This window comes from Corapipo altera, unplaced genomic scaffold, assembly GCF_003945725.1.
Source record: "Corapipo altera isolate COAL_440 unplaced genomic scaffold, ASM394572v1 81, whole genome shotgun sequence".
Taxonomy (NCBI): domain Eukaryota; kingdom Metazoa; phylum Chordata; class Aves; order Passeriformes; family Pipridae; genus Corapipo; species Corapipo altera.
Genome location: NW_020884987.1, coordinates 582,210 through 609,647, shown reverse-complemented (window position 1 = coordinate 609,647; position 27,438 = coordinate 582,210). Strand labels below are relative to the sequence as shown.

The window sequence follows — 27,438 nt, the reverse complement described above, 5'->3', positions numbered from 1 at the left end:
CCATCATCTGCTGCAATATGCCACTACAAGGAATTATCTTTTTTAAAAAGAGAAAATCCAAGACTGAGCATCAGTAGTGGTCTGCAGAGGGGTACTTCAGTGCATGTTGATGTGAACAGCTGGTGCAGAAGCAGAAGATAATTGTGTGCTGGAATTTAAGGTTGCAAAACTTAGATCAATGGGGTTTTTTTGATAGAAAGCTTTGATATTTCTCATGCCAGAATTCTTCCTCTGGGTGTTTTGAAGCGTTCACCACGAGGAGCTGCAGCGTGAGTGGGTGGATCTGGCAGGAAACTACCACTTACAGCAGAGAAAAACGATCTCCTGTGACATAAAAATAGATATAAAGTATGGCACAGAAGCTCTTTTGTCTCTTGAGTTTAGCAAGCTTTCTATGGGGGCGGAAATTCATGTGAAAGTGCTTATTGGAGGTATTGATCAGAGGTTTACCAGTCATCCACCAGAGGAGAATGGAACGATAGCTGTACAGTGGCTTTTGGACTAGCTGGGATTTGAGAGCCAAAAAATACATCTGCAATAATTGAATAGAAGTCTAAAGTTGTAAATTGAGCCGATCTTAACTTAAGCAAACACAATTATGATATTTTAAACAAAACCTAGTTACTTTTCATAAAGACTTCATTAGAAGATTCAGTTTCAGGTTTAAAGCTTTTAGAACAAATCTTCACAAATCATGAAAGAATCATTGAAGAATAATTAAGGCACAGTTTAGGCTTTGGTTTGGAAATGGACTTTGCAGCAGAGGCAACGGTAGAGCGATTTCAGAAGACAGGATGTGGTTTTGCTTGGTATTGGAAAATAGTAGTTACCTGTCTGTCATTCTTGTTGAGTTTCCTTTGGACTGCTATGTGAGATCTGATGTTCCCAGTGGGTCTTAGTGTTTGCAGGACAATGTTTCTGTTTCTGGGTTTTAGGAAAATAAATGCCAGTGTTTCAGTTTTATTAACTCATGCTTTTGGGGTGGAGGCATCCTGCAAACCACACGGTGATGGTCTAATAAATGAAACTTTTCTTGAAATTATCAAATAAAGAATCTTCATTCTTTACATAAATTGAATATAAAGAATCTTTTAGAGACCATAGTAGGAAAAAAACCATAATCAATCTAATTTATTATCCTTAAAGACTAGTTACTTTATAAAGCTTAGTGACTCTTCAAACTGCTCTGTTGGTGGGGGCATCCGGGCAGTTCCCAGTGACCACTGGCTTGCTGCAGTGCAGGGTTCAGCATCCTGCTGACTCTGAGCTGTTCTGTCCTTGTCCTAGGATCCTTGTTGTAGGATCTACACCTGAGTTGTCCCAGGCTCAAGACCTCACCCTATGAGCACAGTGCAGGTGTGTTTGAAGGTGCTGATGAAGGAAGTGCATCTGCCTGGGCTGGCAGAATCTCTTCCTGCAGTCCTTAAAACACCCTCCTGCTGCTTTCTAATTGATTCATCAGGAGATGAGAATTTATTGCTTAGGGCTGCTTTGCTAGGCACTGTGAATGAGGCTCAGGTTGGGTATCCTGTGGTGTCCTGTGTGCTAACACATTCACAGAAATCACAAGCTCTGAAAACGTGCTCTTTCCAACATCCTGCGACGTCCCCAAACCTTACCTTGATTTCAAATCTTGGGGTATGTATTCTCATAGTTTCACTTCCCTCTCTTATTATCTGAGGTGGAATCTTTATCACTGAGTTAAAATAGTTTCCCCTTTGTGGAGACTCGAAAGTTCCCACCTGTTGAAAGGAGAATTATAATGCAAATGTGTTGACTGAATCTCATGCTATTGGAATAACTGCTTAATATCAAAGGTTGTGTTATATATATAGAGAGAGAGGGAGAGAGAGAGTTCAGGATGAAACCGGGATTTCAGAAGGCAAACATGGAATAAACCTTGCTCAGTTCTATAGCTGGTAATAAATATATAGGGCATACACAGTGAATACAAAAAATGGCAGTCCTTGTGAATTTACAGCTTTTAAACCTAAGTGGTCAGTCAGTCCTGAACAGGGAATTTCACCATTGTGAAGAAGGCAGTATGATGTTGACCTGCAAGCCATGGATTTCATCCCAGACCTTTTCTGTTTAAAGAATAATTCTTCCAGAGTATTTGAGTGAACTGCTTATTCCATAGCACCAATACAGGTCCCTATAAAATTACATGGTTTGGAATAAAAATAAATAAATCATGTTGTCCAAATGTAAATATGGATATATATAAAATAATAATTTCTGTAGCACTTTGTTAAGTTTGTGAAAGATTATTCACTGGATTCTTGTGCTTGGAGGTGAAAGGGACTGTAAGACCATCTATTCTCTGGCCCTTTTATATCACACTTCATTTGCTCTCACCACTATACCCTTGAGCCCAATATTCTGTGTTTTTATTGATTACATCACTACTTAAAAACATAATATGCCTCATTATCCCATTTTTTTCAGAATTGTTAAGGTACATTTTAGAGGTTTTTTTGATGGTTTCTCACCTATCTAATTGGAAAGTGTGGTCTCAGGCAGAGGTGAGGTTCCTGTGGGCATTTGGTTCTCCTATGTGCCTCTTGGCAGTGTCAGTGGGGTCTGGTATGCCTGGTGAGGTCTATTTGCTTGTTGGAGATCTTGAGACCTCAGCAATTGCTTTAGTATTTACAGAGATGCGTATTGAAAAGTATCATCTGTTATCCACTGTTTCATCCCTAACATGACGTAATCTTCATTATTCTCTTGTGCCTCAGTGAGAGCATTAAAGCTCAGCAGTGATTTCTGTTACTTAGAGTTTGAAAATTGTTACATTATATCAATATTCACATCTGATAGAAATCTTATCCTAGTTTTTTTTTTTTTTTAAGGCTGACTATAATGTTGTTATTCCATAATATTGGCCAGGGGTCTGGTGCTGACCCCATTACAACTTAGGAAGTTGCAATGCCTCTTATGGTGAGATTTAGTGGATGTGCTTCACTGATGTTTACCTGGATCTGGGAAACAGGCTCAGCTCTAGTTCCTTTGCCTATGCAGGAGTCCTGCTGAAACTGCTGCTAAACCAAGTGCAATGAAGCACAAGTCTCATCTAAATTACAATATGGGTAATAAGAAAACAAAGAAATTATAGAGAATCGAAATTATTTTTCAGAGAAGTAATAAGTTCAGAATTCAATCAATAAACTGAGTTTTAATTGCATATTTAATATTGTTTCTTTTAAAAGGAGCAGTGCATGGCCTATTAACAGAATAATAAAAGATTGGGTTAAGATCATTAGGTGAAATATTGTTTGAATCAGGTCTTGTAATGTAATTACAAAATCCTCTATTGTCGTTATGGAGAACATGGTGTCTACAGATATACCCATAGTGTACAGAGCTGATAAACACCAAACCAAAACTTTTAATCTATGTGGAAATTTCTGCAGTGGAATCAATAAATGCCAGTGTCTGAGAATGATTTTTATGGTATAGTAATTTCAGTTTGATCATTTACAACCATCTGCATGAAGTGATATCTTGTTTTGTATTTAGATATTGTGTATTTTCTGTTGATCAAATAGCAGCTGATGAGTATAGGTATTTCTGGTGTTTTATTCAAAATTGAAGAATATTAAGATTTTTATCTAGTTTCAATGGCCAGATACTCAGCAGATACACAAGATCAATTCTTAGAATTGACTTTTATTTATTTATTATTACTCCTTTATTAATGCTATAACTGTATTTGACTCAGCAGTTACCTTTCTGATTTGTTGGAGAGATTCTATAAAGTACAACAAGCAATCTCTTAGCTATGTGCTTTGTAAGTTCCTATATTTGATTTATAGACTATATTGAGTGTAAACTACACTGCTCTGCTTAATATCAAGGGTATAAGAGGCCCTGAAACAACAAGGCTGTTTATATTCTTCCCAGTGTTGATATCCAAGGAATGCCTCAAAGTGAGATTTGCTTCTGAACACAATATATTTATAACTTTCTGTTTGCCAAAATGGTGCAGCCAAGGACAAAGAACTTGAAACTACATAACTTATATTGTTCTTCTAATACCCTGAAAGCATATTTTGCATCCCAGAACCTTGTTGACTGGTCTGTTAAGTCACTGTCATCAAAAATATGACAGGATAATTAAAAAAAAAAAAAAGGAGGTATACTTTGTAGTGCCTAAGGAACAGTCTATGTTTTGGCATAATATATTTTTAGCACTAAGTCAGATTTAGTCCTGATGTTGAAGAAAGGCACATTTTCACCTCATAGGTTTGCTCCTGGTAGGAAAAAAAGTAGAAAACCTGTAAATTATGCTCTATAATGATTTTAAATTACTGGATTTCTAAATTGATGAGTATTGTATTACATACAAATCATAGTGATCTCTGTGTAATATAGCAGTTTATCAACTGTGCACAATGGGGTGCACCTCATCTTGGAAGCAAACTTCTCCCTGTTTGTCCTACAGTATATCAACAGGGAGGATTTTCCCTGCTCCCCAAAGTAAACACAAATTTATATAATTTTCCTGTGTTTGTATTTGTTAGCACAGGATTGCACAGGAGGCTACACCCCTGTTGAAATGCCATAGACCTCAATGTTTAATTAATTGTTCATTCGCTTAAAATTCTCTCAGAAAAAACCCCAAAACAACTGTCTTGGAGTTTCTAAAAATTGTCTCTTGGGGGGATTTCTCTATTAAAACCCCAACATGTTATGTGATTTACATAATAAATAATTTAATATTTTTTTATATACTGCAAAAGGCTGTTACCTCGCTTTGGATGGGTGCAACCTTTGCACGTTCTCATGGTTTATACGTGAGAGTAACTGCAATAGCTCATGGCAACTGTTGCTAATTTATTCTGTCATGTTGACAGTGTTTAATTTATTATTAATTTTTAGTGCTTTCCGCAACCATAAGAAAACCCAAACAGCCCACCAACCACAAATAAACCTTGTCAAAAAGTCCCCTGTCAAGCAGTGAGTGAATTCCTTGTCAGGAAAGAATTTGTGATCCAGATATTGGAGGGAATTCTAATACTTCAAAGTTTCTAGCAGAAGAGCAGAGAGCTAGGCAATGTGAAGCGAATTGTTAGTGTACAGAGAGAAGCCTGATCCAAATTTAACGAGGCTAAAAAGTGTTTTTGGGATTGTTAAATTAAAGTGCTCTAAACTGTAACACAAAATTCTGGATTGGATCCAGAACTGAGTATTAAGAAAAGCAGTGTTATATTTATTTTTTATATAGGTCTTAAAAATCATCCATTTTCAATAGATAGAATTAGTGAAAATGCATGAAATTATTCCAGATAATAATCAGTTCTAGTTCAAAGTTTTTAGAAAGGACAAAGCTGAATTAATGTTTTCCAAAACATATCTGAATGCAATTTGTTAACTTGGGGCTTGCTTCAGCTGTAATGAAATCTGTGTTGGCTTATCCATCAGATGAGATTTTTATTTTATTTAGGACCTAACCTTTCCATCTCTCACAAATAGCTGTCTTCTCTGTGTTATTTTCAGTTTCTAACAGGTCTTATCCTTGGTTTACAACTGCTGGTAAAATATACATTATATCTGCACATGTGCTCAGAGATGGGGCAGTGTTTGTCCCTGTGTGACAGTACAGGACAGAGCTGATGTGTCACAGCTCTGTGTCGGCGAAGTCGCTGCAGGTTACTCCTGAAATTGTGTCTTTCTAGTTGAGGTAGAAATGTTGCCTGCCAGCTGGAAACTGCTGGAAACAGGGAGGCCTTTTAGGGAAATGTTGACAGAACTTTATCTATAGCGTAGCCGTGTAAACCATCTGTTTCCAATAAGGTGGTTTTTATCTTTTCTTGTCAAACTTATCACCATGAAAATATTTTGCTCTCTTCTTCAGTATACAGAAGTGCAGTTACAGACATGATAAGAATGAGCTCTATGAAGGGTGGTTTTCCCTTTTGATACTATGCAGGTTAAGATATCAATTTATGCATGTTTATTTCACTGCCAGAGGCAAAAAGTTATATTCCCTTTATGTTCTCCCAGCTCTTCAGTTTTCATGGTTCTTCAGGGAAGCAACACAGAGGACCACACTTAGACATGTACCTCATTCTGCAGCTTTTAAAATTGCTACATATCCACTTGTTTAAAAAATGGTGCAGCAGGTGACAGTGCTGAAGGGCTGTTATAAACAATAGGAAGATCTGTCAGCAATAATGCTGATCCATTAACTTCAGTGCTACAGTACCTGTTCACACAAATTGAGGGTGAGGTTCTCTGCACTAAGTCTGTGAAAATTTGGTTTTCTCTTTTGCTCATTTAGTGCAGTTATGTCCGTTGTCTTTATCACGTGTAAGAGCAAGATTCAACAGGTATATGTTAGGAGACTACAGGCCTTGAATGATTTTGATTTAAACTTTGAATAAGTCCCTGGTGAATAAAAGCAGAGAAGAATTTATCCATATGATGCTGCCAACTTGGTGCTGAAGGCCTGCTGAAGGTATTCAAGAAGTCTTGTGGGTGGCCTACGAGTATAAAATAAATCTGTTTTATTACATGCATCTAGTTTATGTTGCAACATTACTGAAAGCTTGAACTCTCACATGAATTTTTGAAGAGAGCCAGGCAGCAAAGCACTCTCCTGAGGAGATGTGTGCGTTGTGCTTTGGAGCTCCACTGTTGGACACTCCTCCCTGAGAGCACTCTGTCTGTTTTATGCACTGGTGTGCATCTTTAACAGCTGAAATAGTCACTTCTTATGTCCTGTAGAGCATTTTATTTGATTATAACAACCCTTTAATGAATTTGATTCTGGGTATGAGCCTGCTAACCTGGTAGGATTAGTGATATTTTATAAATAATATAATGATGAAATATTTAGCCTTATTTGCACAAAAGATTGTTGGGGTAGCTGCATGAGGCTATGTTAGCACAGGTCACTGGTGAAGCAGGAGTTAGGGAGGAAGGGCATTGGCAATATTGCATTTCTTCACTAGTGTGAGTAAATTTAGCAACAGGACATTGCATTCTGGAAATTGTCACAGACTTCTAGTGTACTCTGTGGACAGATGCCAGCTATTTCTAATTATCTGGTAATTGTCCTAGAACAGTGATAGATGCCTGTGTGAAAAACAGGTGCTGATCAAGGGATTGAAAGTCAATATCTTAAGCAGGTGTAAACTGGAGAAAATTCAGTTTACTGATGGTTACTGGCTTCTCAGAGCTGTGACTCTTTCAATCAGCTGTGACCACCACACCATATTTCCAGCCTTTTTCTTTAAGTGTAAGAAATATGAGTATCTTTGGTGGTTCTTGTGGTGATTGCAATGCTCTGAAGGAGCTACAGTATTAGAGTTGGTTTAAAAGCTGTGTTACATCTGAAGTATAACATCCCTAATTGATTAACTGAATTTCAGCAGGCAGATAGAACAAAACATGCTAATTTGCACACAGATATTCCAGTCTTGCTTTACTTAGAAATGTGAGTAGTGACCCAGGCAATAAAGCCACCTCTTAAAGTTCTTGAACATAAATATCCTACAGGCTTTGAAGAACCAGGATAATGATCTCGCTTCTGTCCTTTGATCATAACAAGCATTGGACTTTACTCTTGTTACTGAGAGGGTGTTCCAACATATTCAATACTTTGCTGAACTGGATTCCTATTTCTAAACAGATGGTAAAAGAATGGCTAATGCTTGTCTGTTTGAGGTAGTGTGAATTACTTCTTGCTATGGAGTTACTGATACTTTTAAAATTTTATCAAGCAGTTCTTGAATGGGAAACTGTACTGTTAAGGTATCTTCTTGATGTGACTCTCAGAGGTGGAAGGCGGTGAAGTAAAGGAAAGATATGCTTTTTCCTTAGGGAAAAGGTTTCAGAGGAAGAATTTGGGGTTTGGAGGAAGATAAAGTGGAAGGGTTTTTTTGTTCAGAAAATGAAATTACATAGGAACCTAAAAATATAGGAAATGAAGGTGCTTTTTGAGGAAAAGTTAAGACCTTGAAAGACCCAGATGAGCTTGTGATAAGCTGGAGTTTATCTGAACCAAGCAAAGCATCATTTGAGCTTCTCCAGGGAGTGATTTGAAAAATATTGAAGAGATGTGGTGAATGGACTTGTATCGTGTTTTTATCCAAACTGCTTCTTCAGTCATAACATGTGTTTTCAGTGCAAAATCTCAATAATTCCATGTTCAAGTAGAGCCCACCCTAAAGTGAACCTTTATGTCTTTTATGAAAAGTCCTAAATTGTGATGTTTAAAGAAGTAATTGTGCTGTTATTACTTGTTGCTTGTTTTGTAGTCTTAAATACTGTGTGAAAAATGTAATTTGGGATACATTTCCGGTACCACAAATAATCACTGCATTAGAGATAGAAAACCTATACTGAAAGGTATTTATAAGGAAATGGTGTGTTGCATCATGAAATTTCAGTGCATCTAAATGTAACACAATAATGCTTTGCATGGGATTAAAGCCCACTGACATTAATAGGTGCCTTTTGATGCCAGGGGTTCCATCACCAAAGGCTTATTATTTAAAAGCAATGAAGGCTTCAGTGAAAAAACAAAGTCCTTTGTTTTTCAACTGGGTGTGTGCTACTATCATGTAATTTTCTAGATAGGTGAAATAAGACACATACTTTCACTGTTAAACTAAGGTGATGTGCAGGATTCCTGGCTTCCAGCTGGTGATTTCCACTTCAAAGACCAAGCCAGGTTTGGTCACATTAGAGCCCAATTTTACGTCAGGGCTCCCTGTGTTGTTTGTACAGATTTCTGAGTGCAAGTGAAGGACCAAGTATTGATACCAGCAATGGGGTACAGTCACACTAGAGTGCCCACATACTCTGAATTGTTCCCTAAAAGTGATTTCAAGTCTAACATCTAATCCCTTAAGCATGGGTGCTTCTTTCAATCACACAGAAATTTTCATTCTTTTATAGAAATGCTGCTTATTTTCTTTTTTTTTGGATTCTATGCATTTACATGCACCTGGTTGCAGCTCCTAGCTCTGCTTTGAGAGTTAACTGGTGCAACAAGTTGTCTGTATTTGTAGTGCTTTGCTTTGGAAGAAAATGTTCTTGTAACTTGGATGCTGCCTCCCTGGGATTTTAAGGGCTCATCTCAAAGAAACAATAGTAAGATAAAATTAAAAAGATCTGAAAAATGATAAAGTAGTTTTGAAAGGAGGAACTGAGGGAAATACAAAGTAGATTAAGTTCAAAGCAAACAGTAGCTGGAGGTGATGACGGCTGGTTTGTTTTAAACTACGCAGCCTTACTTGAATTTTAATTTATTCCAAACCTTTTTAGTATGGACTATTTGCCTGACAAAAGTTCATAAGGCTTCCTCCCTGAAGTATGGAAAGATATACAATGAATAAGAGCAAGAGAGCCTGCAGGAAAGCCTTTCATTTCCTCTGTCCCAGAAACCATAATCCTGCAGGACAGCAAAGTAATGGCTGGTATGTGTCTTTTTAAAGGACATTTATCAATGTTATGCATCTAAATGACAGGGTGGATAGGAGTCACTCTTTGCTGACCTTTTCTTTTTTGTTCTTTTTAACATTTGGCGGGGATTTTTTATGCTCATTTTTCGTATGTATGGACCAAGAATTGGGACAATACCAAAGTATAATACAGTAACAGAGAGAGTCTCCAGATGGGCAAAGATAACTCTAGTTACTCTTTCACACTGGATTTTTCTTAAAAAGTTAATGTAGCCCTTTCCCACTGTTGCATAAAGATAAGAAACTGTTTTTTTTTTTTTAAACTTCCTTCTTAAATTTAATGAAGTTATGCAGCATTCTGAAAATGGAGTAAAGACATTCTTCACCTGACCTAAATCTTCTCTTCCTCTAGTAGGATTTAAAGTATGTTGGTCTGCAAATACAAGTCTTCTTGAAGACATCCTGGAAGTTGCAGTTTGCAACCACCAGCCTGTGCTAGAGAGAAAGCTGCTTATAAATAGCTGGCTTTTCCCAAGCCAGCCTTGATGAGTTGGGGCAACCTAAAAAAAGGTCTCATGACTCAGAAATGATGAAAAAGATGGAATTGGGTCAGGTCAATGAAAACGTTTTTCCTCAGCTTGACTTGGATGTTTATTACAAGGCTTTTATTGGTGTGAAGTTCTCTTTAGAAAATCCCAATGAGTTTTTTTTTGACTGAAATAGGTAATTTCAACCATCCTGAGAATGAAAGAAAAGGTTTTCAATTATGCATCTAGTAAAACTACCTTCCTCGGTATTTCAATAATGTTATGTGCTCCAACAAAAATACCCCACACTGTAGAAAAATTCCTGGTCAATGCTAATTGTATTGCTTTTATATTCAGTTTCAAAGATTTTTTAATCCCAGACCTTTATTAAAATGAACTCAGCCCTACTCTCTTGTTACTTACTGACATTGTTACTGAAAGAAAGAAACAGCTTGTTCCTCCTATATCTGTAAGTAATAAATAACTTTAACTCTCTCTTGGGCATGACACACATCTAAATCACTGTCTCTTCCTTGTGTATGTATGTCTGATTGACTTCAGATTGTGCTTAAAAACTAGACTGCTCCTTTATACCCCTCCTCCCTGATGCTGTGCAGAAAGCAGCCAGGATGTCCTGAGGGCTGCCAAAGCCTGTTCCATGTCATCTTGAAACCAGAAGTTGCTGACTGAGCTGTCTGAACTGTGGTAAAGGTAATGGTGGCAGAAAAGAAACAGAGGCTTTGTTCCTGACATTTTTGCAGACTTTTTTTCTTACCATTCTCCCTTTTTAATTTCTCAGAGGCCTGGAATTTCAGCAAATGAATAGCTTTGCTATACAAACAGCATATTATGAGTATAGTTTCCTAGCAATACCTTCCTGCTCCACCCAAGCACTGGGTAGTTTTCACTTCTGTTTGAAAGGCTGAGCCTGTTGGAATGCAAGGATTTTTAATTATGGAATTAAATTTTCTTGCTAATTACAAATCTTTATTTTTAGTTGAAATGGAGGGTGATATTAGCCAGCAAGGATACATTTAGGGGATTACATGAGTCCACTTTGTAAACCACAATGCAGGAAAGCTTTGTGGAAAAAACAGTGTGTAATGGTAGGTTTCTACTGAACTTTGATGTGTATAGCTTCAAAGAATGAGGATGCTTGGGCAGCAGTGTGTTTCTCTTAGAAGTAACAAGAAAAGATATTCATACACATTTTGTCTGACTTCAAAAGAGCTAAATCCTACAAAACAAGGAAGGCAAACCTGTTATTTTGCAGTGCATTGTTATTTTACCAGTTAGACTCCTGGGTGTTATAGCATGTGTGAAACTGGAATAGTGAAACTTGTAAGATTTTGAATAGATGGGTGCAGAGAAGAGCAGACTGCAGTTAGGGGCTATTTATTTAATAAATTTGCCTTTTGCCATTGAATTGGTTAAATCTGATTGCCTTCTACAATGAGATGATTGGCTTGGGACACAAGTGAAGACAGTGGATGCTGTTTAACTTTGGTTAAGTAACATTTTTGATGCCATCTCCCATAGCATCCATAGGCAAATTGGGGAAGTATTCAGTCCTATATTCAGGATAGGACTGAATGAGTGGATAACAAGGGGAATGAAAAGCTGGTGGGACTACTGAGTTCCAAGAGTAACAGCTGCCAGTTCAGAGTCCAGCTGGTGGCTGGATCATGGTGACATTCCTCAAGGATCAGTGCTGGGAACATCAATAAATGCTTATTTTAGAACCTGGCTGACACACTAAAACCTTACCCTGCATGGCTTGTTCCTTGGACAATGGTTTCTGGTTGACTGGACAGCCCAGATGGTTTCTTGGGAATCACTGATGGATTTACCGCAGGAATCCAAAGGGGCTGTGAGTGGAAACTTTGTCTTGATGATCCTGACACAGGAAGCAGCTGAGAGAATTTTCTTCACAGCCAAAATGCTTTACTTTTTCCTAATGCACAGCAGTCCAAGATTGGATTTTGGAAAGACCAAAATCAAACATCCATGGATTCCGGAACAGTAAGCCAAGATAGACTGTAGAAGAATATTAAATTTTCATTGTAATCTTGCTGGTTTAGACTTAAGTTTAAATATGTTAGGAGCAGTTCCCTATGTCCTGATCAGATTGGCTTTAATGTGCAGTAGCAGCAGGTTGGGCAGAATTCCCACTGTTGGGGTTTGTTTGCTTCCAGAATGAAACCTCTTACATTTTAGGAAATGTGCTAGTTGCAGGTTTAGTTCTGTTTTAATTTTAAAGATAATGCCTGTATTGCTGAACTTGTGAGTGTTCAGCAGTGCTGAGCCCACCCCTACCTCCACTGATTGAAATGCTCCTGATATATGTACTCTTTGTAAGCTCCCTGCCATAAGAATCTGATGTCTCTGTGGGACCAGCCTGCCTTCATGCAAATGAAGTGATTCCACTTAAAAATGTCATCCTGGAGTCAAGAATGTGCTCCAATATTTTGCTTAGAAAAACAAATGATCTCTGTTGCCTCAAGCCTCTTTTGAAATAACAGAAGATAATAATTGGCCATGATAAGCACTTTATTTAGGCTTTTTCTGCACTGAGTCAGGAAGAAAGTTGTGGTACAGGCAGCAATAGCTGAACTGACCTCACCCTGACAACCTTATATGACAAAGTCCAAGCAGGGCACTTGTGGCCGTGTGGGCTCCAACAGGGACCAGGCACCCTGTTACTGGCTTCAACTTTTGGCTGATTTGCTCCAACTGCTGAAATCTGCAATAGTGTTTTCTCAGGCATGCCCTGAATGCCTCCCCGTTGCAGTCTCTGTGCAGCCTTAGACATTTGGAAGTAATTTTATTTCCCACTGTATGCTTGAGGCTTGATTGCTCTCATCTGAGAGTATTTGAGCAACCACTGCTGGCAGATCAGGCTCTTCAAACTCCCTCCTTCACCCTATTCTCCTGCAGGCACCAAGCGATGTGTCCAGCCATTCACTTGGATTCTACTTGAAAAAAAAGAGAAAAAGAAAGTAAACATGTTTACATCCAACCTCCTTCATGGGATAACTCCAGTGAGTTGGTTTAACTAAATGCTTTTGAAATAGGCAGATCCCAGACTGTGGAATAACCAACAGGAAAGGACCAGTCCAATCAATCTTCGAGTAAAGCGTTGCTGCTGCACAATTCCCTGCCCTACCTGGGATGTTTACAAGGGTTGAGACTCGTTCAGCAGTTCAGGAACAGTGAGGTTAAGATGCAGATACACACCAGATGCTCTTAGGGAATTGAACAGTATAATAAACATTGGTCAGTGCTGTGGGACCAGCAAGAGAAATCCTTTTTACTGGAAGGGATCCCACTATATTCTGCCTTCGGATACAGCATGTGTTGGATCTTGCAATAAAAACATTCTTCTTGATTTTTCTGTGTTGGAAATGAAATTTATCCATAAAAAGGCAAGGAAAACCTCTATTCCTACTGATGGAGACATAAATCTGTGAACTTGAGAGCTGGGGAAATAGGGACAACCCCCAACCCAAATGTAAGGTAGCATTGATTCCATTCAGTAAAGGGAACAGTGGAGAAGCAGTTGCATACTTCAGATATTAATTTAAAATAATTTTGGAGGGGTTTTAACTGTATCCTAAGCATAGCTTTTTCTTATTCAGTTTTCCTCATTCAGCAAAATTTGAAATTACAATGCTGAGTGGAGAACACATTTATATATTTTGGCACAATTTTCTGGAATCAAAAAATCACAGTTACCAGGTCACACTCGGAGAGCCCTTTACCTGAGAAATTACCTCTTCTCCTGAGTCAGGGTGTATTGTTCAGCTGTTGCTTTTTGCCTGTGGACTGGTGTTTAGAACTCGGAGGCTGGGTTTTCTTGGTCAATGAATCTCAGAAGGTGAACTCCCTTCCCTCATTGCCAGCCAGAAGCCACCGTCCAGGTGCAAAGTGTGTCTTTAGTAAGGCTTTTATGAACTGCCACAGCAATTTCAGCAATTAATTAAGTCTCTGCTTGGGAACTGACTTGCACCTTGATACTTAGTTTTTATTCATAAAGTTATTCGTGGGCTCTGCAGGAAAACCAGTTGAGTCTGTAATTTTCCAGTCCTAAAATACATGTTTTAAAACTATCTGCATCACTTAAAATAACACTCTGGGACTTTTCTACTTCTGAAACAAGGCACAAAGAATTGCAGCTCCTTGTCTAGAGAGCTGGCCTCCTCAATCACATTGATACTTATTTGGAGCATGCAATATCTTTTAATCTGTGGAATGCTTTTGAAAAAATCAGCTTTCTCAACTTTGCAAATTGCCCTCTAGGTTTGTTTCTTTTTTTAAGCAGGAACTCTGCAGGATGGATTAAAACCTCTTTTCCTGAGAAAAAGTTCTGATGAAACCTGTTTTCCTACAGGTTTGTAGTCTAAACTGTGTGCCTGTGTGCATTCCCAAAGGGATTTGTTATTATCCAGTTGTTTTACAAGGGAGCATTGGTAGGGCACTAACTTGGAACTCTCTTCCTAGCTTTCTGAGTGCACAAAATTGGCAAAACTGTGCATCAGTTTGGTCTTTTATTAGTCAGGAATTCCAGGTTCATCCTCATGTAAAGTATTTATGTGAACTCTCTGTTTTAATAACTATAAACAAGAATTGTTTCTGTGTAACAAATGCAAAATATATTTCGTATTTGTCAACACTCCTGAAAACTATCTGATTTTCAAAGTAATTGGTGTTTACATTACAATTTGCAAGGTACAATAATTAGGATAATACTTTATTTAGTATGACTCCAAAAAAAGTTACCAAAAGATAAACAAAACAGGCAGTCTGATTCTTATTGGAGTAAATGAGAGGCTTTTTCCATTGATTTGAGGGGAATTGGATCAAGCCCTACATTTGTTGTGGCAGGCTGACAGTCGAACATTATTAACACCAAGCTACTCTTGTCCCTGCCTTGGCAGTCTGTACACATGCACAACAGCACATCTGCAGAATGGTTGTTAGCACTTATCATCTTTCACTTTTATTTACTTCTGCACCTCTGCTTTGTGAGTCAGTAGGCTTAAATTTTGCAATTCATATCTTGAAACTCTGCTTTTCATATTCTAGGTTTTTTGAGCTTAAAACCTACTATATCTGTGTAATCTTATATTTCCCTATTCTTTTGACAAGGTAGCGTGAGGATGACAAAGGGAGGATGAGATGAGCCCTATTTCATTAAAAAACCCCCATACCTCTTCTGTTCCAGTCTTTTTATGTTAAGCAATGCCAGAGCATTGGGGTTTGGTTACAGGATGCATCATGAAGTTACTCTTGGCAGAAGAAAGCCTAACGCTGGCAGACTGTGCTTTCAGTACCAGTCCTCATCTTTTCTGCCTGTGTTAGGCTGTGTTCTCTCCTGCTGTAGGTCTGTCAGCCTTTAGGCTTCTTTAATTAGCACATTGGTAGGACTAATAAAAGTGCGACGAAATGGAGCTGCTTTGATGTCAAGCCCTTTTCTTTCCTTTACCACTTCATCTATGAACCAAGGTTGCTCCTGCAGAAAACCTTTATATCTACGTATTTTCTTCCACCATATACCCTCCATCACCTCGAGGTAGTGGTGCTTGACTGCTCCTGCTTTTTATGGTGCCATTTTCCTTCTTTCTTTTTGTTCTGCCTGGTTCCATGCCCGCTCCTTATTTTCCTTTTTCATACACAAGATGCAAACCAGAAATCAGTGAAAGAAATATGGGCACAGTAATGTGGAATAAGTGACTTTAAACAGCAAACGAAGCAGCAGTAAATTTCCAGGTTTTGCTTTCAAAACAATGCATAGCTGGTGATGAAAAATTGAAATGGCTTCATGTGCTGTCTTTTAAAACACTTGTCCTGTTGTTGGCTTGTTGAGGAGTGGAATTAACCTTGAGAGAGATTTACTTGAAATGAAGACAGGCTCAGAACAAACTGCCCGAAGCAGGGTGTGCCTTACGCACCTTGTATGTGCACAGACTTCTTTGACACTTGCTTGTGATGACTGATGGATGTTGACAGCCATCTAGTGGTTGGGATCCCGTATCATGTCCCCTGCCCCTCTCATCCCCCAGTAATTAGTACATTTTCAGTGTTGACACCAAACTAAGCCTGGGTATGTCAGTGCCTGATATGATTTTTACTTCCAAGCTGTTGTTATGTAGTCTCTGAGTCTGATGATCTAGTACATTAGCTATAACTGACTATTTGACTTCTGAGAAATTAGTTTCTTTGAAGTAAAACTGTTACACCGACACGACAATTTATAGCAGAAAAAAACGGCATTGTGCTTACAGTGCATTTCATTGAAATTCTCTTTCTGAAGGTTGGTTGTGCAAGCTCATGGATGAATGAGTCCTTAAATATATCATTGGGTATTTCTCCTACCTTGCCTTTCATATTTGCAGACTGCTTTGGAACTCAGTTTCTCCAGCTTCAATGGATTGGCAACCCTGTGATTTCTTTAGTCAGTCCAATACTAATTAGAATTGTACTTTTTTTCTGTAAGAAAGGAATTGGTTAATGGGCTAGCAGATTCTTTTGCCGCATTAAGAATTTCCAAAGCTGCTTCTCAAGCCATTCAACACATTGTTTTACAACTGCAGGGCTAACAAGAGCGTGTGATACATAAAGAGGTTGTAAGCTGGTCTCTGTAATTAAAACAAACTTGCAAATTTCCAAGCCAGAGAGGAAATGGTAGAATTAGTTCCTTTGCTGTCTTTGCCAGTCTGAGTGTAGCTGGATAACATGTCTGCAGCTCAGGCCTGAGAGCAAAACATCAAAATGTGGTTTTAAAATGAGTTGGCTTTGAAATAGCTGCTCTTGTCAGGTTACTACCTCAGTGTGATGCAGTCACGGCAGAAAAGAAAACTAGAAGCACCAAAGGTAATCATAGAATATGCTGAGTTGGAAGGGACTCAGGATCACTGAGTCCAACTCCTAAAGCTGGATAATTAAAAGATGTAAAATCTTTGTAAAGATGTAAAAATATGAACATTGAAAGATGTAAAACTGCGTTTTCTGGCAGTGTATGGGTTTTTGGTGTGGTTTCTTTTTTTTTTTGTTGGATTTGTTTGTTTGGTTTAGTTTTGGTTTGTTGTGGGTTTTTTTTGGTTGTGTTTTTTTTTTTGGTGGTGTTTTTTTCATCGGCATATCTGCAATCTGATAGGGAAGCAGACTTCTTAGTATGCTTCCAGAAGCTGGTATGTGCTTTTTTCCCCTGCCTTCGTCTGCCTCCTTCCCAGCTGTTGAGTGGGACTCGGGCAGAAGCCAGTCCCCATCTGGCTCAGCTCTGATTTGCCAAAGCGGTTGCTGTGTGTGGTTCATTTGAAGTTATGACAGAACGCTGACTTTGGGCTCAATAACTTAAAAATTTCATTTATGCAAGCTGCTGCTCTTTTGAGCAGCACAACGAGTTCTGAGGGTGATGTGTTAGTTAAAGGAGACACAGACCATATGCCAGACATCTGGGGGGGAAAGGCTGAGTGTGTCAGACAGCGTGTGATGTCATGCTCACAGGGGAGAAGGGAGGAGAGTGGTTTCCAAAATGTGATCTGCTGTTTGGAAAACGATTCTCACAGTGTCATAAATGGACTGTGCAGCAGTCTTGGTCGATGTCTTTACTTCACACTGAAAACATTTCCTCCTGAGCTTCTGCAAGCACCTCTTCTAGTCTTCCTGTCAGTTGGTGTGATAAAGTGACCGAAGAGGAGTCAACCTGGTGAAAGTTGCCATTTGAGTTTCTGTAAGAGGGCTGCAGAAGTTAGTGATGGCAGGCAACAGTTAATGACACATCTGCTCCAATTCTTCTTGACATTGATGGAGTAACTGGACTTGAGTTGAGGCACGAAACCAAAATTCCAAATCTGTTCATATTTATTACTTTGTAATTTTCTGTTTGCATCTGGTTTAAATTAGGGCAGAAATGTATAGAACAGTGAAACTTTCATTGTGCTTAGAACTGTGAATTTTTACACTAGTAACAGATTTTCTTAAGAAAACAATGACTGTGATCTCTGACTAGGGGGATGTGCTCTCTATATATAATTGACCCTATTCCCAGTCTTATATCAGTTAGAAATTAGGCCTGATGGGGAATTTTCAGTAATGCATTTAACTGGATTGTCCAGTTTCAAAGACACTTTTGATAGGAAGGTTTCTCTGGTCAGATGGAGCTCCCACCCAGGTAGGATTAATCGTCTCTGCAGCATCTCAGGGGTCAGGAGAATAATTTTGGACTGTGAGTGACAGCTTTGCTGTGTGTGACTCAGAGAACGTCTTCCCTGGGATTCTCAGTCTTCAAGTTGTTACACATTGTCTAGGGGCAGCCTGGGGACAGTTTGGTTTTGTGGGTGCTTGTGTTCCTTTAGAGGATGAAACATTCACTGGGACAAAATGAAAAAATCTCTTTTTGCTGCTAGGGTTTTCTGTAAAACACCAGACACAAAAGGAAAACTTAGAACTTGATTTTTGAATTCTTTCTCAGACACATTATAATTTTAGGAGAAGATATTGAGATATACTCACCTCATGATTAAAAAAAAATCCATGATATTTAGAGCATTTGCCTACAGAGTAGGAAGAAAACAAAGGCATGGACTTAAGTACTGATAGAACAGTTCCCAAACAGGTGGTTAAGTCCCCTTAGATGCTGCCACCAGTCAAATGGAGAAATTTTTGGAATTTCTAGGTTGCAAAATGAACCCACAGAAGTTGTTTCACCTGGGTGACAGTAGACTTTGTAGAGGGGAGAGAAAAACTATATTGAGTGGAATTCTAATTGATAAGTAAGAAATTTAATTCTAAATTGGAATTCAAGGAAAAGAAAGAAGTTAGTATTAAGACAAGAAAGAAAGTAAACCTTCTGTAATGGAACAGAGTAGATTAAAAATGATATATGCAACTTCAATAAAATAGAATGAGCTCCACAGAAATGTGTAAATACGTACTTAGATGGGACATATACACATAGTCTGTCCATGCTGATCCTACATAAATAGTGACATAGGATAGTTTTTCACATATGGATACAATATTTAAGAGGCATTTTGCATGTAGTTAATATATATCCACAGAAATATTTTGTGTGTGCTGGGGTGATCGTGTAGGTCCAGAGCAGCTGGATTATAAATGCTGAGCAAAACGAGTAATGTGGGGAGCCTCTTGTCACTCAGCTGGAGACAACCCAATAGGTATCCTTGTAGTGGGTGCTGCTGGGCCAGTGGACTGTGGCTGAAAGTCCTGTTTGGAAGATTTGATTCTCCATTCCCCAATAATTAAACCTTGCCTAATAAATGAGGTTTTTCTGTTTCAACCACTGCCACATCTGTTCAGCACTGTCCCAGGCCTGGCTGTGTAGGTCACCTGCAGCTGGGAGCAGGTAGCATGTGCCATTTCATGCAGAAGTCTCACAGGTCCTTTCCCCGGTCAGATGTCTCCAACACCCTGTGCACAGCTCTGACACAGAGCAGGGAATTGGCAGGAGTTCCTTGGGACAGAGTTAGTACCCCACGGAGCAGAATGACATCCAGAGACTCATGAGGCAAAGTTCATTTAGTACTGTGGGGGGACTGTGCTCTCCCTGGTGACTCTATTTTACTTCTTTCTGACAAGAAACAAGGTGGTAAAATGAGAAAGGCTCGTGACTGATATTTAAAAGTCCTTAGTATCAACTTCAGCTATGCTGGTGGCCTGATTTCTCTGTGTATGTGATGCTGCTTCTCATCTCCAGCTGTGCCCTTTCCTTGTCCAGTCCTACTCCTTCAATTTCATGCTTGGAAAATGTGTCGTGTGTTCTCTCTCCCCTGTCCCAGGAGAAGATGTTGATGAAATAGCCTGCACTCAGAATGGACAGATGTACCTGAACAGGGATATTTGGAAGCCCTCCCCGTGCCAAATTTGCGTCTGTGACAACGGAGCAATTCTTTGCGATGAAATCCAGTGTCAGGATCTGCTGGAGTGTGAGAACCCGCAGGTGCCCCCGGGAGAGTGCTGTCCTGTGTGTCCCCACACTGCACGTGACTTTGACCCCACCATTGGTGAGACTGCTTTCTAGTTTACTTTTTTGAAAGGGCAGAAAACCCAAAGAACTAGGGAATCTCATTATATTGAAGTTTCTAATAGTATTTCTGTGGTGAAAGTTTAAATCTGACAATAGTGGATACTTGATAGTTATCTTCCATCTTGGGTTGCACCAGAGCTGGTTCTGGAAACAATTTTCTTTAGAATATGAATCTGAAATAATCCCAAATGGTTTCACAGCTAAAAAGTTGATCTGAATTCCATCTTGATGTTTCAAAGGGGTCGAATTCTGGTTTCTTTTTGTGGTTCATCTGAAACTCAAAGATAAATATATTGACATAAATAAACATATTACCATAAATATATATCATATACATAACTATATATATTAGGTGTGTTCTTTAACAAAATTCAGGGGGCCTCTAATAGATGAACTAATGTATTTAGTGTAAAGTGTTTCTTCAAAGTGAAAACATGGATCCTATTGTGAGATATAAAAATAAAACGAGTGTGAAGTATTATTGACCCCCTGTTTGCATCCCGCCTGTTATATACCTTAAAGATTATGTCCTTTCCCATCCATTTCTTCTTCCTGGAGAGACTTGAATAAAGCAACCCCCCGTCAATTTTCCTAAAAGAAAATTTCTTACCTTGCAATTAGTGCCATATAATACAGCATATTGAATTCTTAGAAATACATTCTATGTATAATAATTAATTTCTTCAGGAGATATAATTGCTGTTGGTTAGCTTAATATAGAACAAAGTAGTGATAGATCAAAGTAGGGACTTATGTAATTGAGAAATGGAGCAAGATGTGGTGAGCATTATTAAATGGACTGTGCATCCTGTTGTGTTTTGGGAGGCATTAGGCCAACACCAACAGAGTACACCCAGTAAATATAAAAGCAATGTGGATACATTCCCAAATTCCTTACTGTTATTCGAGGTATTGATAAAATATTCCTCTGAAGGATTTTTGTGGTCATGGGTGTGGCTGTATGGCTCTGAATGCAGGCACATGATACTGCAGGTGCTTTTTGAAAAAGAAAAGGTCAAAAATCCCTCTGTTAGCTCTGCTTTTTGAAAAATACCATGTAATTTGTTGTGGATCCATCACTACTGCTTGTATTGGAGTCAGTAATAAAGCTTCCTTTGACTTCACTGTCAATCATTAGGCAGCATCTGACAATTCCCCACAAGATAAACTGGCTTCCCAATGTGATTTTTGTTATTCTGTGCAATGAGGTAAAAAAAGCTGAGAATCAGGGGCCATCATTGCAAACTGTTCTGATTCCTCACACCTGAACAAGGGAGTATGTGTGTCTCTGGGAACTTCCCCAGCTCCCTGTAGGCAATACACCATCCTCTGTGCACCCCAGGATCAGGGATGGCTCTGACTGCAACACTGCTCTGCTCTTATTGTGTTCTGTCTCAGAGTAAAAGCATTAATTTCCTCTTTTCTTCTTTTCTCATTTTTCATAGGTAGAGGAAGAAAGGTAAGATTTTCTTTGCTTTCTTTTTTTTCTAACATATTACAACTGTTGAAAGATTCTCTTGCGTCTCTCTACAACTACCTGAAAGGAGGTTGTAACCAGGTGGGGGTTGGTCTCTTTTCCCAGGCAACTATCAACAAGACGAGAGGGCATGGTCTCAAGTTGTGCCAGGGGAGGTTTAGGTTAGATATTAGAAAGAATTTCTTTACAGATAGGGTGGTCAGGCATTGGAATGGGCTGCCCAGGGAAGTGGTGAATTCTTCGTCCCTGGAGATTTTTAAAAAGAGACTGGACATAGCCTCAGTGCCATGGTCTGGTAACCGCAGCGGTAGTGGATCAAGTGTTGGACTTGATCTCTGAGATCCCTTCCAACTCAGCTGATTCTATGATCTCCTTGGAGCACACCACGAAAGATACATATATAAGCTCTGTTTGAAACACTTAATTCTTTCTCTTGGCCTTCCTCAGTGGCTAGGGAGATTGCAGTCCACGTGGAAAAAATGTTGCGATGCAGGCAAAAACTCTGATCTTAATATAGAGAATCCCCTGGCTGAAAATCCCTGCTGTCTACATCAAAGGAATTCCAGTTTGAGTGGTTTGGTGCTTTCACTTCCAGCCGTGCCACAGACTGAGGGAAGGGACCACTTGAGGGAAGGGACCACGAGGTCATTGGATGCTGAACTATCATAGCCTGCAGCTGGTTTTTGTGCCGAGGCTGGCCTGCCCAGTGGGCAGTAGGACAGTATGTTCCTGCCCAGAGCCACGGTTCTGTGGCAGCATCTCTCATCCCGTGCAATTAAACAAAGAGAAGATCTGTTCTTACGAAAGAAATTAAAATGCATTCTGATAAATGAGCTTCTAAGATAGTAAACAACTACAATAAAAAATTGAAATAATTTCTGGGTGATCAAGTATCTACACTCACTAAAACGGAGTGCTCTCTATGTAGAGGTAGTTTATAAATGGATTTATTTATTTAAAATAATTTATACATTTAAAATAAATTTAAATCTATTTATAAGTAGACTGTAACCACCTTACTGTTGCTTGATAAACAAGGCAGGAAATTTTTTGTCTTTGGAAAGTTCTCTTTTTTTCCTTAAAAAACCAGCTACTACCAATAGGTCTAAAGCCAGCAATTTGATGTAACATGCAATCATTGTCAACACACTCAGCTCAAAGAAAAGTCAATTGGCAAATGCAGTTGTCCTTCACTCTGAAGCTGTGCAATATCATTCTGTCCCTGGGCTGCAGATGGATTTTTGTGTCCATAGATTTCATGTTACAAATTTAAATTTAATATTTTGAAGAAATGGAACCTGAATGTTGCTGTGGGCTTTGCATTGTGTATGAAACAAATCATCCAACAACAGAACTCCTGCATATTTTCTAGCGCTTTGTAGCACTTCTAGCACAAACGTTTCATGATTTTTTTTAGTTTGATTATTCTGTCAGATAGTATCTTATGGAGCTAGAGAAAGTTCTAATTTATACCCTTCATTTAATTAGTGTCTATAGTCATTAAAATAATATGGATTGTTTGTCACAGGTACTTTAGTGTAGTTATACCCTTAGAGAAGCTTTAGTTTTTGTCACAGTCACAGGGATGGCATTGATAAACTAACGTGCTGTTAGTTGTACTTGCACTTCTGTTCTGCCATCTGATGTTTGTGCATCTTTTTCCTACAGGGACAAAAAGGAGAACCTGGAATAGTGCCACCTGTAAGTCTATATTTTTTTCTCCATTTATCAGCACACCCTGGAAGTGTACATTTGAGTGCTTTAAAGCAGAATTGCAGTAATGAAGTAAATACAACAAGAATGCACATCCTAGGAATGAAAGGAATGGAATTAAGTACACTGTGTCACACATGCAACATTAGAAATTCCTGTCAATTGCCTTTTGGGAAAAGTTCTTACTGAGTCAAAGCTGGTATAATCTTTATTTTTATAGTTAGATTTTTGTGGAGGTACAATGGTAAATTAGTATCTAGAAAGCGGTGAAATAAAATGTCACTGTTTATCTCTTTCTAGTGTGAAGACAAACGGATTAAAAAAATCGATAAGTTGAGCCTAAATAATTTTAATTCACTTATTTTTTTGTTTACAATAACAGTGATACTTCCAAGATTTTGTTCACATTGCTTTTAAAAAGACTGAACTGGAAATTGATAACCAGTGGAATATTTTCCTTTTTCTTTTTTTCCATCCCCCTAAAAAGCATGATACTTTAATTTCCTCTCTTGGTATTTGCTTTTCAGTAACTCATTTTCTGTAGGGTAGTCGTGACAAACACAGCCATCTCATTAGTGTGGTAACTTTAGTTTCTATTGCCTGCTTTAGGTTTCAGGAATACGAGGCCGCCCAGGACCAGCCGTGAGTACTTTTCCGTCCTCTGTTTCTCTGATGGTGGCATTTGCCACTTCCTGGCATTTCTGTTTTGTACTGGGGGGCTGATGTGAAGGAGGACTCTTCCATGCCTCTAGTGGGTATTGGCTGCAAAACCATCAGGTTTGAGGGGGTGAGATTATGGGATGGTTGTCACAGTTGCGGGTCGGCCCATCCCAAGCGAATGGATGAGTGCTTGTAGGACATGCAGGTCTGAGGACTTTTGTGCCGGGTGGATGCTGGGAAACGCTTCTCCAGCAGGGATCTAGCAGGAGTAGAGGGAGATACAGAATTCTCTAGCTATGGCTAAGCAGGGAGCACTACTGGACTAGCAGGAAGGGTGTCTCAAAGCTGCGCAGCTCCACATGGAGAGCCTCCAGCATTCAGAAAACCTTTGCTGAAATAACCTGTGGAGCACAAGAGAGGTGAAATTATTTTGTGTGTCTCTGCATCCTGGTTCCACTCCCTTCAGGCAATGTACAATTGAGAAGAAATATTGAACACCTGGTGATTAGAGTTGTTTTCTTTATGATGATGTGGAAAAAAACCCCTCCCAAATTATTTTCAAATAAGCATGGTATTTCATATTTTCAGAGCATTATTAATCACTAGCTAGTTTAAAAGGTGCTTAATATTTCTGATCTTTCTTTTAGGGACCTCCAGGCTCACAAGGTCCACGAGGAGAACGAGGACCAAAGGGAAGACCTGTAAGTTATTAAATACCTCAGAAATAAAGTACTTGAACTAACCTCAAAAGATTAGATGTCTTTAAACTATCTCTGTGTCTTCTAGAGCTACAAAAACTGTCCTCCTATTTTCCAGGAATCAGGTGACAATCAGTAAAATGTTTCTATTTCACCATTCCTTAGTTAGATTGAAATGTGAATGCTTTGAGAGAATTGACAGCGGTTTAGCAGTATTTCCACTAAAAGCTGTGTGTTCTCAACAAACATTCCCAGACAAAACTGGAACATCACGTTCCCCTGTTTCTGAACTTGTTGACTATTTGCTGGTGACTCCCGTGCAGCAGAAACAGCGTGAGTTGTGTGGCCCAGAGCATTTGAGAAAAGACAAAGCTCAGGAAGTTAGCAGGAGTTAATATGTGACTACAGTTGTTGGTATGCTGGTGAATAATGTAATCAGGATTGCTCAGTGGAAATGAAAACTTCACAAGGGAATTTCAGTGTCGGCATGTGGAGAACCACAGAAAGGCCAAAGAGGAGTGCTGAAAATACCCAAGATGACATGTTCCTTTTGAAAAGGCTAGGTCAAAGAGCAGAAACTGCTAAAAGCAGATTTTAGTGTTGTATCATTGTAATTCCAATGTGGATATTTTCCTATCCCTCAGGAGAGAGCAAGCCAATACTGAGGTTGAGCATAGGCCTAAAACAGACGCCTGAGCTGTTCTTCCAGTGTGTGCCTGTTGTCTGTAGATGGAAATGACATTTCTAAAGCAGTGGGGTGAGTGTGTAGCCTCTTTGAGATGACTGCCAAGCCACTGCTGCTCTTTAGATCACAATAAGAAACATGTCTGAAGAATGAGTGTCAAGATGCTTAAAAGAAATTTGGGAGTAATCGTGAAATCTTGTTGTGTGAAGAGCAACCTGGGCTGTGTTTTCTGAATCAGGCTGTCTGAAGTGCTTTCCTAGTGTGCAGTACTGTCATTGAGATGCTAAATAATTTCTGATTCCCTGCCAAGCATCCCTCTCATACAGTGGTGGCTACAAGCACCTAAAATACCAAAAGGTTGTAAACGCTTTTGGGTTCCTCTGACACAGGTTATTATTCTGCTTTCAAGGAATATCAAGGGGTTGAGAAGCAGCCAGCTCCTTTGAAAATGTTACGTCAAAGTTTCCAGAGAGCTGTGTGTATGTCAGGTCTGAGACCAAAGAGCACTGCTGTTAGATACAGTGACTGCTAGTGAAGAGGGTTTTATTTTCACTTGTGGAAAAGAAATGTTAGCTCACACCTGCAGTTTGTATTATGAAAACCCCTCACGGAGCAGGTAACCCTGTACAGTACAGACCGCCTTTATAAAGTCAGTTTGGGTAAATGCATTGCTGACTGGGGATGTTACAAAAGCACTACACGTTTTCAAACTCTTTGTTTCTGTCTTCAGGTTATTATTGATTATTATTTTTTTTTTTTTGTTCTTTAAATGGGCTCCTGCTGACTAGTGAGTAGAAGAAACTCACCCTTGCTGTGAATTTGTCTTTTACAAAAGCAGGACCCTGGAATGTAAAATGAATACAGGAGTATGAGCGTATTTTTTACATTAAATGCTTTACTAGTGTAACAACGAGAGCCATTTAGGGACTAGCACATCTAGTTTTAGGTATTTACAAATGATCTTTTGAAGACAGGAAATAAACTTGGGCATCCTCAGAACCATTCATATGTTTTTCTTTCCATATGGATCTACACTCCATTGTAAATGCAGTAACAGTTTAAATAGACAGAAGTCTGAGAGTGTTCTACTGCGAGACGCATTTTTTCCTTTTATTCTATTACAAGCAGTCCCATTAATAGTTTCCTGACCATCAGCAGCAGTGGGCCAGAATGAGGAAATTGTGTGTTTAAACGGTGCCACCTTGTGGCACTTGTGATAATGTTTTTCCCTTTTTTTTTTTCCTCTCAAACCTCACTGACCTTGAGCTGGTGAAAGAAAATGAAAGAGCTTTTTTATGTACCTACAAATAGATGCATAACATAAAATAAATAAAATTACAATCAAGATTTTATTAAACACCCACTTACATTGTTTATATACCACTAGTTAGTTGCCACCTACAAATACAAACATACTTCTCTTAGAGCAGATTGATTTTTGGTGAATAAAAAGTAAGTTCTTTTTAGAAAAGTTATTAAAAAAAGCAACATTTTCTTGATTAGATTTTGTTAAAGTGTCTTGTTTGGATATAGAAAATCAGTAATCATACAGAATGTTGCTAAATTCTTTATAGGCAACTGTTTGTTGCTTTTTTTTCTGTAAAACTTAACTTTGTTTTCTTTTTATTTTGAGAATAAATGAAATAAGGTAACTAATTCTTTTCCTCCTTTGAACAGCAAGCACTTTTAGGTTTGGCAGTGTGTTCTTGTGTTTAAAACAGAGATATTAAATAATAAAATTTTCCACTAGAACCTTCTGCTTCCATCCATCATGCACAAATCTTCTCATTTGTTTTGGAATTCCACCTATTCACAACTCATTCTGCAAACCATACTAGTAGAAACCATACCAGTTCAGACATAAATTCCGCTGAAATGTGTTGCAGACATAGTTCTCATCTCATGGAAATACAAGCAGTCTGTCTGATTATTAGTTGTGTCTCTAAAGATGACTCACTGAGCCAGGCTTCTGAAGTTTTATGTTTAAGGATCTTTAAAATAGAAGAGCTCATTATATAGTATGAAACTTTTCCTTGCCATAGTCAAGCATTTTGTTTTAATGAAAGAATCAGTAGCGACAAGCACTTTAACATCTTTATTTATGGTTCAAATATATCTTTATTGGCCCTGTTACCATTGATTTTGTTCCACTAATGCTTTATTAGCTGCTTCTGTATTTAATTTTAGTTCTTACATGAATTAAGAAAAATGCAGTTT

At 38.7% G+C, this 27,438-nt stretch overlaps 1 protein-coding gene across 1 annotated transcript in view; it reads left to right on the top strand.

The window, feature by feature from the left end:
* Positions 1-27,438, top strand: part of COL5A2 (collagen type V alpha 2 chain) — a 102,226-nt gene that overhangs the window by 30,760 nt on the left and 44,028 nt on the right. The window contains exons 2-6 of the mRNA XM_027666187.1: positions 19,741-19,965; positions 21,434-21,447; positions 23,134-23,166; positions 23,788-23,820; positions 24,486-24,539. Coding sequence (XP_027521988.1) covers positions 19,741-19,965; positions 21,434-21,447; positions 23,134-23,166; positions 23,788-23,820; positions 24,486-24,539 — 359 coding nt within the window. The remainder of the gene's footprint in view (positions 1-19,740; positions 19,966-21,433; positions 21,448-23,133; positions 23,167-23,787; positions 23,821-24,485; positions 24,540-27,438) is intronic.